This window comes from Talpa occidentalis, unplaced genomic scaffold (assembly GCF_014898055.3).
Source record: "Talpa occidentalis isolate TD23 unplaced genomic scaffold, MPIMG_talOcc4v2.1 talOcc4.2, whole genome shotgun sequence".
Taxonomy (NCBI): Eukaryota; Metazoa; Chordata; class Mammalia; order Eulipotyphla; family Talpidae; genus Talpa; species Talpa occidentalis.
Genome location: NW_023602073.1, coordinates 118,219,476 through 118,232,250, shown reverse-complemented (window position 1 = coordinate 118,232,250; position 12,775 = coordinate 118,219,476). Strand labels below are relative to the sequence as shown.

The following is a 12,775-nucleotide window of genomic DNA, read 5'->3' as shown; positions in this document are numbered from 1 at the left end:
TGCCAAGCCCTGTAATTGTGGTAGGCTCCAGGCCCACAGTCTCTACAAATGTAGAGTCATACCAAGCTCCTGTTTTGTCACCTCTAGGTGACACTGGCCCTGAATTGTCCTGCCCACTGCATTCAGCCCAGCATCCGCTTCTCTTCAGCTATCCCCCCTTATCTCTGTTTCACCCTTTGGCCTGGGAGGGCAATGAGGAGGTGTCACAGATGAAGGCCAGCCACCCTCCCTGGCCATCTTCCACCAGCCAGGCACATTAGCAGATTTGATTTCCTGTTAAGTGTGAGGAAGATGATATTATTTTCTTTTTTATGTAAACTATCCTTTTCAGAGCAGTTTTAGGTTCCCAGCAATATTGAGGACAAAGTGCAGAGCGCTCCTGTGTATCCTTTTACCCGAATACACCACCAACCTCCCCCACTGTCAGAATCATGCAGTTTTTTTTTTTTTTAATCAGTTATTGTTTCTTAAATATCATAAAAGCTTAAGGGGTTGAGAGATCAGAACCTTAGGGCTCCAGCTTCCACAGCTGGTACCTGCTTGCCCTTTCCCTGGGCAGTGTCCTCAGCACCAGGTCTTGGGTGCCCCCATGCTCCTTCTGTGGCAGAGGGCACTGGGATAGCATCAGACAACAGGAAGGGGTGGCTAGATTGGTGTCTTTTGTTCTACATATCTCAAAATTCTTTTCCAACAGGGGAGAGGGGGGTTCGAGAAGCTGTGACTTGATTCCCTGAAATTACATTTTATCGTCATCCTTTCTTCCATTTCCTAGTTCTACCAAAGATTAAGGAAGGCGGATACCCTGGTATCCATTGTTTCTCCTCAGTGTCATGTAACAAGCAGAGCTGCCCTTGCTGGTGCCACCCATCCTCACCAGGGAAAGTGCAGCACATTGATAGTCTGGGAAAAGATCAAAATTCGAAATATAGTTCCTATTCAATGTGCAGAATTCAATAGAAACTGAGTTGTAAAGTCAAAAAATCAAAAGTCAAAATATCGTAAGTCTGGGGACTGTAATTTTGGGCAAGGTGTGGTGGACAGGATTTTAAAATCCTGACAGGATTTTAAAATCAGTGTTCTTCAGAGACTCAACATTAAATTTAATTTTAAGAGCAAAAGCCGTCAATTTCTACTTAATCTGTGGGGTAGAGTCACCTCCCACCATAAACCTCACCTGATTAGACACGGCCACTCCTGTCACTTAGAGCAGTAGGAATGTGTTCCTGGACTTCAGAGATTCTTCCATTTGGTGCCAGATGGTAAGCTGTTCCAGAAATGAGTCAAAGCTGGCCTTTATCTTTTGGCCCTTCTGTTACTTATATGTTGACTACAAGCTAAGACCTGCTATCTCAAAAACTTACTGTACCACCTTCAAATTTTTACTCATACAGTTACTTTAAAAATATCCCAAAGAAGTAGATTTTTAAGCTACTAAGAGCCTGCCTGCTTCCCATACCCTGTGACACAGTATCCAACCTCTACCACCCATTGGTAAGATGGGGACTTGTGTGTTTAGCACCTCAAGCAGCTGCTGACCTTCAGAGGTCTCTGTCCCAGAGACTACCACACACGCTTCATAGTGACATCACGCAGGGACATCTCCTTGCCCCTCCCCCAACTCCTCCCCTTCTGGATGCCAGTCCCCTTCTTTTCCCCTCTCATGAGACCCAAGCACCACCCAATAAAACTTGTTGTGTGTTAACAGCCTCTCATGGGCACACCTTTTTCCTGGATCAGCCCCCAAGTTCTTCAAGGAAACCCTCTGTGCAAGCATATTCAGCATGACCAAGATTTCAGGAAAGTCAGTATATGAACCTTTAGAACTAAAGTTGACCCATTTTTCTTTGCTTCTGAAAATGACCTTTTGTAGAAAGGGTCTTTATCCTTTTTCTTTTTTCTACCTTTTGGATTCCAAATAATTAATTGTATATATTTTTAAATGTATATATTTATAAAGTTTGCATGCTATGTAGCTTGGCCTGGTGTGTATATTTGCTCCTCCTGTTTTTATATGTCACTAGGAAAAAGTATGAAGCTCTTTCAGATTATAGAGAAGAGAAATATACTTAAATTTTTAATAAAAATAAATATAATGCCTAAAATTTATCAGCTACATTCTATGGGTCAGACAATATGTGAAGCTCTTACATGCATTATTTTATTTAATCATCACAATAACCAGTGAGACTGGTGATTTTATTCATTTATATTTTGTGGGTATTGAAAATGGGCTCAGAAAGATTGATTAATTGCTTCACTTAGCATCACATCTATGATGACAGAACTCACATATGAACCCAGCTTGTCAGATGACTACATACCTGTGATCTATTTACGTATCCCTCCTCAGTAAACAAATGAGTTTTCAGTAAAGACATACACTAAGGGCAGTAAGTAAACAGTCTTACCAGGCAAAGAGCCACACCTTCTGGAGGAGAGGAAGATAATTCATCAACATTCAGGACTCAAACAGCATTGTTTGTAGTTCTGTAGCAGATCCAAGACCCAACATAATTCCCCTGGGGCACCGTGCAAATGACTAAGCATCCTAAGTCTGCCTTTCAACCACATTTAATTTTCTCGCCTTCTGTCTCCCTCCTGGTTTCAGTTGCCTCAAGTCTCCTTTTTATGTCTTTTTCCTTTGTGTATTTGTATTTCTCTGGTTCTACAGCACTTTCTGGCCTTCGGACTCTATAAATATCTCCCTGTGGAGAGTAGATGCTTGGGTTGGTCCATGCATTGGGGAAAGCTTCAGACCAGGACACCTCACCTCAGACTCATCGCCAGCTTCCAATTGTCTGTCTTTGGATCAGGCACCAAACACTGAATCATTCAATCAGGGACCCAAATCACATTGTAACTATGAAAATTTTGTGTAAGACAAGCCCCCCACCACCACCATAGCAGGAGGAGGTTGTAAGAGGAGCTTGAACTTGTAGACTTTTTAAAGAGGGCAGCAAAACCCCAAAGTCCTCATAAGACTTGCAGCTGGTAAAAACAGTGAGAGTTTCAAAGATTTTTAATGCATCTGTTCTGAATAATTTAAAACCATGTGATTAAAACTTGAGCACATAAAGGTACTAGCTAAGGGTAATTCCTAGTAGTAAAAATGTAAGTGATGAAATGTACACATACCTGGAGAAATTTGAGCATATTTTCTTTTTTCTTGGCTTCCTATGTCCTTGATTAGGTCAGGATATAAATTGAAAACAAACTGTTACATACAGCAATAGAGTTGTACATAAGATTTAATTCATTGTTATATTGCCTCATACTTATAAACACTTATGAATATGTAAGAAGGGAGATTGTTATGCTTCCATATATTATCTACTCGATTATAAGCATGATAGAGTCATGTACACTTCCCTTCTTGTCCTTTAGCATCTTATTACTCATTGTTGTAGCAGACTCTCAATAAATGACTGCCTAATTACTCAGCTTTGCTGCTGAGTAATTACCCAATTGAAAAGAAAGTGCTAATCGAAGAATCTTCTATAAGCATAGACTCAAGGAGAAGTAATGTGGTTTTTTGGATATTTTATGCTTTAATTCCAGCTTCTCCTGCTCAAAATAATGGCTTGCTATTAGGAAATTTGTCATTCTCTCCTGTTTCAATTTATAGCATATATTAGCTGTACCTTTCAACAATGCAAATATAAATATTCCAGAAAAAAATAAATCTTTGGTTTCCTTTCAGTTTCTCTTTTTTTCATGAGGATTTCAGCATTGCATTTGAAGTCCTAATCAACTTCTGGCTTAGACCTATTTTAATCCTTCTACTCATAATGTCAGGATGAAGATTCCTAATTAAACTGGTGGAAGACTACAAAACAAAATTACGGAGCCTGTGAAGAAAGAGGATTAATACTATCCATGGACTTCTTTGTTAGTAGTTGAATTTTATAAGTGACTTTCTTGTCCTGTCGGCTCACAAGCACTCAGAGTCTGCAGAGATTAAATGCCTTCATCCCCATGGTCCCTCAGCTGGCTAGTAGCTTATCACTATAAAATTAGAAGCTAGTAGTGTTTTGATGTTCTCAGATATTTGAAAAAGTCGTAAATCTGAATTAGCAAGCTGATTTTATATAGGGCTTGTGAATGCAATCTCACTGTTAAACCCCCCGCCATCCCCCGCTTCCCCCCCCCCCACACAGTGTCTTATGTTTAGCTTTTAACATTGTAAATTGTTTCCAGGAGTGATTAATCACTGGAATCCATTAATGATATGGCTCTTCCTCTTCATTTTATACATTCCTGGAGAAGCCACACTTAATAGTCCGTTCAGAGCGTTTTGACTGCATGGTTTTATTTTTCTTTTCTAACTTTAACTCATAGAAATCCCAGTGGAAGAGGAACTCATTTTGAGAAACGTGTCACAGCAACTTTTGGAATGTAGGAATCTAAGCAATTAGTGTCAGATTTTCCCTTGGCGAAAAAAGATAAGAAAAGTTAATATATACCACAGAGGCAACTTAAAGAGGTTCTGCAGTGTTGATACATTGTATAAATATTAATTATTGACAAAGCAAATCTTCTATAGGAGAGCGGATGCTATCTTTGAGTAATAATAATGTGTGGCACTGGTTTCCATTCAATCTTAAAGCTAAAACAAGTCATCATAGCTTTTTTATGTTGTTGTTCTTGTGTCAAGTATATTCCAAAATCTTTTAAATTTGTATCTTTAAAAATTGATAGAAATTAGATGTTTACCAAATAAAATACTTAATTGGAAAACCAAATCAAGCTCAGTTGTCATCTCAAGGTGCTTTTGTGGATTTCATACACTTTTAGATACTTAATATTTTCTATTTTTGTCATGTGAGTTTTACTGGTTTCTCTACATTTTAGGACAAGCCTATTAATGTTTTTTTTATAGGTAGCATAGATGTATGATAAGTATTTCAGTTAAAATTCCTTATCTTTTAGGTATATATACTGAAATACACATGAAAACATTTGATATCTGGCATTTGCTTTAAATCATATGGCATGAGGGAAAATAGGAAGAGTAGTAAAACTGGTGTAAGTGTATTATAGGTAAACTGTTCAAGATTATTAATTACACTATTCTCTGTACTTTTTGATTATATTAGAAACATTCCATAATGATTTTAGGGACTAATACATGAATTAAAGCAGAAAATAAATAAAAAGAAGCATAGAAAAAATATAAATCAATGTGGTTATGTATCACATTCCAGTGTGCCAGAAGTGATCACAGGAATTCTTACATGATTCCCAGCAAGAATTATGATACAAATTTTTCAGATAAGTAATTTTTCAGATAAGTCACAAAAACTGTGACTTATCCATGATTATGACATTAATTGGTGGTTTTATAGGGATTACAAATCAAGTTCTTTACCTTCAAAGTTACTATCCTTCCCAATAAAATTATTTAAATTATTTTATTTGAATTAATTTATAAGGCATAAATCTTGGAAAAAACTAACATATACACATTCTGCTGAGAGCTGGGAGATCAATACCTATCTGATTCATTAAAGAAGATTATGTTGTTGACTCAGTGAAGGCAGATGATGCAGTGTGTGAGTTGATGCTGTAGGTGTTGGGAGTCAGGCCAATACAAGGATGAGGCCCCGCCCCTTACCTGTGCTGAGATGTAATGACTTTGGAGAAAGTTACTTGCTTTATAACTTCTAAAACTCAGTTTTCACATCTCCAAAACAATGGTAACACAGTACATTACTTCATAAGGTTGTAATGAGAATTGAGTATAATGGTGACTGTAGAACATTTAGTGAGTACCTAGCAGATAGTAAAGAGTCTTGTTAGCTACTACTAGTAGCCATAGTAGTGACATAGGAAGAAAATATACAAATTGGTTAAAAAGATGTTCACTATTGTGTTCAGGGACATGTAAAGACCTTTGTCTTGCTAATAAAATGATATTAATCTCACTGAAGATGTTTAATGACAAACAGCCCATCTGTAGTATTTACAGCTTATATAATACTTTAAAGATATTTTGAAATATAGGGCCTCCCCGGTGGCGCAGCAGTTGAGCGCTGGGTTGCGAAGCTGCCCGCGGCCTCTGCGGCGCCGGTTCGATCCCCGGCTGCTCCCCGGCCACTGGAGGAGGGTCCCACATGGCGCGCAGGCCTCTCCTGCCGCCCGCTGCTCCCCTCAGCAGTGTACTTCGGTCCTTCTGCCTGCTCTGCTCCCCGCTCTGGCTCTGGTGGGTTCTCTCACCCTCCCGCGCTTCTGACTGTACCCAGTGCATGTATAAACAAAACAAACAAACAAACCAGCAAACAAATAAATAAAGCATGCCTCTATCAAAAAAAAAATAAAAAAAAAAGATATTTTGAAATATAGAGACAGATTAGAATATTTTCAGATAATGCCCATATTTAATTACTTTTACCAATAAATTGCAAATAGTGGCATGAATAAATTCTAGACAGTTGAGAAATCCCAATCCTTTCTTTAAAATGTATGCAAAAACAGCTATATGCATTTTTGAATCATTGAAAAAAAATTATACTCTTTTTACAAATTCAGTGAATTTGTGACAGAGGTTTGATCTTTAGAAACATTGCTGGTATATGGACTCCAGACTGGGAACATATAGGATCAATCTGCACATATGAACACAGTTAAATATTGATTATATTAAGTTAAAGTTTTCCAAAATCTAACCATAGTCAGAGAGTTTCATATTTTATTTCCTGTAGGTATTTTAAAATATGTCTCCAGCAGACTTAATCAAGATACACTGAATATGTTTAAAGTGATAACCTTGGATATTTGTCTATATACTGTGAAGTTGACAAAGTGTGGAGAACCTTCTACAAAAATATTAAATTTTAATTATAGAGTCTTCATATTTAATCTGTTTGAGACTGAAGTGATAAATGTAGAAATGGTTTATCTATTTAGAATAAACTAAATTTCTATTATTGAGAACTGATTTTTGAAAATTACATGTATATTAAATGGGATTAAATGGTCTCTGAAAAGAAAAATCTTCATTTCTAAAAAAGGAATGATGTGTGTGTGTGTATGTATATGAGTCCTAGTTTGTTCATGCTATCATCACCCTTTTAATTAATCACTATCCTTTTAACTAAGCTTAATATTTTAACTGTTAGGCCTTTAATATATTTTCAGTTTTATAACAAAACATCTGAAATTCAAATTACAATCCTATTTTTATTTCATTTTCTCAGATGATGCAACATGCTTGGAATAACTATAAACACTATGCCTGGGGATTAAATGAACTGAAACCTATATCAAAAGGTGGCCATTCAAGCAGTTTGTTTGGTGAGTAGAATGAGCTTTGGTTCCTTTGTGAACTGTGGCATCTCTGCAGTTTGCTGAACTTGTGGGTACAGAACTTTATGTGACCCTCCTAGGCCATGTTGCTAGGTAACTTGTACACCTGAAGGAATTATCTGCAAAGTCTGGCATAGTGTGCCCTTCAGACACAGCAGTGCTAACAATTAGGATCACCTATGTAACTGAAAAGACTGATCTCTGGGACACATTTCCAAAGATTGAATGGATTTAATGGCTATGGGCACATCATAAATTTTATCATAAATTTTAAACCTCGGGGTGTGGTTCTCAGCAGAGGATCATTTCATCAACTGCATTAATGGTTTTCTGGCACATAAGAGATGAGTCTTTATGGAGAAACTAACCAAGGTAGCCAGGCATGGTGATTTTCACTGTATGTCAGTGCCTCTCAACTTTGATTCTAGATCTCTCCTATCTTTGAGGAAGAGAAATGGGGGTGGGTTATGTCAGTTATTTGAACTTCCATTTATCCACTTTGACATGCTTTATTCCCTCCAATTCTCTTGGCATTCCTCTGTGATTAATACTGTGGGTATCAATAACATTCCCATTCTGGAGGTGAGGAAGCTAAGTAACAGAACTGTTAGATGGATGCCTGGGGTCACAGAGCTACTCAGTGCCCTCCTACTGCACTTGATTAATTCCTAACCCTCACAGTTTTATCTGTAAGTTACAGGATGAAGGGGATAGAGTTTTATTCTGACCCTTCTGAAATCACCATAGAAAAGGGGACTCTATACTTTAATAGAAGGTGTTGAATAGTATCAAAATCATGTAACAGTCTCAGTTGATATTTACTGTGTGTGACATCCCATTCATGCATGTTCTTGTTTAACCCTGTTGTTTTAACCATTTCATAGATGAGAAAACTGAAGCTTGGGGAATAGCTTGCCCACTGTTAGCCATCCACTAACTGTTTGAGCTGGAACTAAACTAACTGGCCCGGCTTAGCCTTCTCTGTGGCTAAGATCAGAGTCCATGTTCCTAATCACCACACTGCTTCTCCATGAGGACCTTCTGTGTATTTGGGTTTCCTTCTGACACTGCTGTTAATAAAAACTAATACAAGCTTTTGTAGGGTTCATAGTCTAATTTGAAAGATATGTGTAAACAGTGAATAATCAAAGCTCTAGATGATTCAGCAGATATTCAGTTGAAGTCCTGAGAAACCACTAGGATCTCAGGAAGGGAGAAGGCCATTGCAAGAGTATATAGGGGCGAGCTAGGCATTTGGAAGAAAGACAGGTTGGTCTGTCACAGCGACACAGCTTAGAGATGAAGAAAGACCTGAAGTTGTGGTAGTAGAAGTGATTTCAGATGTTCCTAAAGTAGTGTTTGCAGGACACCATGAACAGTTAACTTGGGTGATGGTGAAAGCTTGGAATGAAGAACGAAAGTCAGAAACTTAACACAGATTCAGAGGCTGTTGTTTAAGAAGAACTGGGTTGTAGGCCAGAGGTTCAGGGACTGAGAGGATTCACCAGAGACAAAGTGGGGAGCAGAACAGGCAGATTTCCTGAAAGACACTGCTGAGGGGAACAGCAGACAAGACAGGAGAGGTCTGCTGCGCCATGTGGGTTAGCTCCCTCCCTGGATTGAACTCAGGCCGTTCCAGTGGTAGCACTTAACCCCTAGGCCACCAGGGGAGCTATAAAATTACTGTAATATTTATAAAAGAGATTATTTGGTTCTCTGTTCATACATTGATTGTTTTGAAATTTATTATTGAAACACTAAAAACATACTAAGTCTCTTAGTATGTATAGAACATGGAGATGGGGCCTCCCTGGTGGCGCAGGCAGTTGAACTCAGCACTGTGAAGCTGTCTGCAGCCTTTGCAGTGCTGGTTCGATTCCCGCCGGCCACGGAGATACCCACATGGCGTGGCAGACCTCTCCGGTCTCACCCACTGCTCCCCTCAGCAGTGTATTTCAGTTGGTCTGCCTGTTCTGTTCCCTGCTCTGTCTCCAGTGAATCCTTTCACCCTCCTGTACATCTGACCTGTGTCCCAGTTCTTGTGTAAAAATAAATAAATCTTTAAAAAAAATAATAAAATGCTAATATTTATTTTAAAAAAAAAGAACATGGAGATGAACAAAACATGGCTTTTCTTATTCTAAGGAAGTTAGCAGACTAAAAGAGATGCATACAAATAATGAAAACCAAAAAGGGAAGAGAGTAAGAGCAGTGTCAAGTAAAAATGTCAAGGAAATTCCAAGGAATTAAATCACCACTAGCACTTGCTGGGTGACTGGAAGGGAAGATTAGGATCAGTTAGGTTTCAAAGAAGGGGTTGGATTTCAGAGTAGTGGTTACTTAGAGATGTCACTGAAAAATTTTATAACTAATTATATTTAAAGTTTTTCATTTGTGTACTTGTAATTACATTAAAATTAATATAGGTTGCTCCTTTATTTTAGGTTTATTTTTTTCTTGCTAGAGATTGCAACCACAAATGTAATTTTTAAGGAATTTATTTTTCTACAACTCAAAAGAAACTTTGAAGATTGACATCAATATATATAGCCTTGTGATAACTTTGAGTTTGGTTTTGATATAGTTTTTAAATTTTCTTTCACTGAAAAAAATTTTAGGCTGTGTTCACTATTACTCTATATTAATATATTCAGTATTAACCCCCTCTTTTTGTAAGGTATGGTTAATTGGCATGTACATATCTGTCAAGAGTATTTTATTAAATAACTATTTCTATATTTTCAGGTAATATCAAAGGAGCAACAATAGTAGATGCCCTTGATACCCTTTTTATTATGGAAATGAAAGATGAATTTAAAGAGGCAAAATCATGGATTGAAAAACATCTAAATTTTAATGTGGTAAGTTTAACAAAAGTTGCTAGTTGAGATTTACATCTCTGTTAATATAGACCAATTTGGATGTGGAGCAAATAATTGTGTTATGCTGTAACAGAAGCAAATATTGTAACTTTTAAATAGTATCATATTTACTACATAGAAATATGTCTTTGTTTTTTGGTAGAAAAACATGTCTTTGTTTTAAGAGTAAGAAAAAAGAAATGAATACTTATTGAGACCTACATAAACCAGCAATTCTTGTTCAAATCCCACAACAACACTATGAGATGGGTATTATTTTCTCAGTTTCACAGACTAGAAATCAGATCCTGAGAGGCTTATCCAGACCACTTCACTAGCTGTGTGTCAGAGCTGTGAGTCTAATACATGTGTGTGGGACTCTGGGGTTCATGCTTATATACTGTGCCATGGGGTACTGTTATGACTATGTTAAATCAACATTTGTTTTGTGCACAAGGTGCCAGATAGTGAGCTGCTATTTAAAAAAAGACCACAAGAGAAATTGAAATAGAGAAGCTTACTTCATGTCCAGAGGAAGTAAATAGCATGCCTCAAGGGGCCCCAAGGGGAGGTCAAGGCAAAACTCAGATAGACCGAGACAGGACCTGGGGCACATGGCTTTATTAAGGTGGGTAGAATGGTTTGGGATTCCTAGGCTAACGTCAGGTTAGTTAATTCAAAACAAAAGAGTGGAGGTCTTGGTAAGATCCACTTATACAAGGGGAAAGCCTGGGAAGTCAGGAGGAGTATTGATCCCAAGGGCTGTTTAGGGCAATCATATTGGGAACTTAACATTTCCTTTTGATTCTATGGGCTGTTATCTAAGGTGGGTCTGCTAAACTTAAGTGGCTTGTTCAGCTGCCATTACTGTTACCTGCAGTTCTGCACTCCTATATAAGGTCAGAACTGCCCTTCAGTCAATCAGCCATAGCAGCCAAACCTTTCCAATCAATCAAGAGCAGAAAGCTTGATCACCTTGGGAAGGGTATGCATCAAGAGATATGACCGTGAACGCCCATGGGGCCAAGGACCGATGTATGACAAGGGACCCCAGAAGCTGATCAGTGGAATGCCTTGTAGTTAAGATTATTACCGTGGCCAGGGGTTCTGGGCTCTACTTTCTAATACAACACTTGGTCATCAAGCAGATAAGAATTATCTAGTCAGCAGACTCATGTCCCCCCAAAGCCATAGATGACATTCCTTAGTTTCACCCATCTTTTCTCCTTGTCCTCTTAACCCACGTAGCTGATACTGTATGATTATTCTATCAAAAAAAAATGGCCAGGATCTTGCTCTCGAGCAGCATCCAGCATTGAGCAGCCTGCTCCACAACTCCTGTCTTTATCAGTGTGGTGTTGCTGGACGCAACAATCTAGTGCTAGTTCAAAGCCCCCAGGTGCACTGGCCACATAGAATGGATGCCAAGGCAGCAATACTATGAAGTACCTTAGCTAAACTATTTTTTGAATTAGTTAACATTGGCTTACACCATTACTTGTTTAAGAAGTATAGCTAAACTCTTGACATGCATATGCTTTCCAATAAATAAACAAAGCTTTAGACTTTGGTGATCTTTTACCTTTATCAATATAAAATTTCATCAACATTTATTCATGATATTTTCTTAAATTTTACATGTGTGCTATTATAATAAATGCCTCAAAACCCATTGTGCACCAAGGAAAATGCTCGGAATTAGGAATTGTGGATACTTCTAATACTTCTTGATGCTTTTGATTTGGGAGGATTACATCTTATCACATCTAAACTAATTCCATAGTTACTGTTGTACCTGACAATGAGGTTATAAAAAGCTTGTCCTAAGAAAATGAAGATTATGGGTCCTGCTCTTTTTCTGACATTCATTTAGATTTGCATTATTGGCATTACCTGTAATCTGGCATTACCATGCAGAAATCCTTGTAAGCCCCTTGTCATCTTACAAGTGCTTAATAAAATCTGTAAGCCTCCATTACTGGACACAAGTGGCGTGCTGTATTTTGAGAATGGGCAAAGAAAGCATCCCTGCTACCCCTCTGCTTCATGGAGTGCTTTTTCTCCCAGAGACCAGTGGGACACCAGTGTTAATTAGAATATTGTTGATCAGTATGGCTGATCTTTATTCATATCTCTTTGGGTTAAAAACATAAATTAAACATATAAAAAGAATATAAGTTTTAATAATTAGCTCCTACTCCTCTAACCAATTGCCATATATACCCCACTTTGGAAGTTACTGCCTTAAAGGATAAGCAGAGATGAATCTGTTAAACCTACCTTATAATTGAATGTAAAGGAAACAGCATTCCATTATAAAGGGAACTCAGAGATCAGTGTGTTCATCTGTTTTAATTTAAGGATGAGTGTACAGGCCCACAGAGCAAGTGATTGCTCAAGGTTCGGCAACTATTTGGTTAGAATGACTGGGTAGCTATATATTATCAATAGAACTATGAAAATTTAAGACAATGAAAAACATCCTTTCTTTTTAAGGGTTTGTTGTCTCTTCTACCTTGTTACTTATGAATAAATTCATCCAACTACTTTTAAATAATTAGGGGTTTTTAAATAATTACAGCTATATATGGGAAAATGGATAGTGTGCT

At 37.8% G+C, this 12,775-nt stretch overlaps 1 protein-coding gene across 1 annotated transcript in view; it reads left to right on the top strand.

The window, feature by feature from the left end:
- Positions 1–12,775, top strand: part of MAN1A1 (mannosidase alpha class 1A member 1) — a gene marked incomplete at its 5' end in the record, with an annotated part of 173,424 nt that overhangs the window by 37,825 nt on the left and 122,824 nt on the right. The window contains 2 exons of the mRNA XM_037518772.2: positions 7,197–7,293; positions 10,051–10,166. Of these exons, the coding sequence (XP_037374669.1) occupies positions 7,197–7,293; positions 10,051–10,166 (213 nt within the window). The remainder of the gene's footprint in view (positions 1–7,196; positions 7,294–10,050; positions 10,167–12,775) is intronic.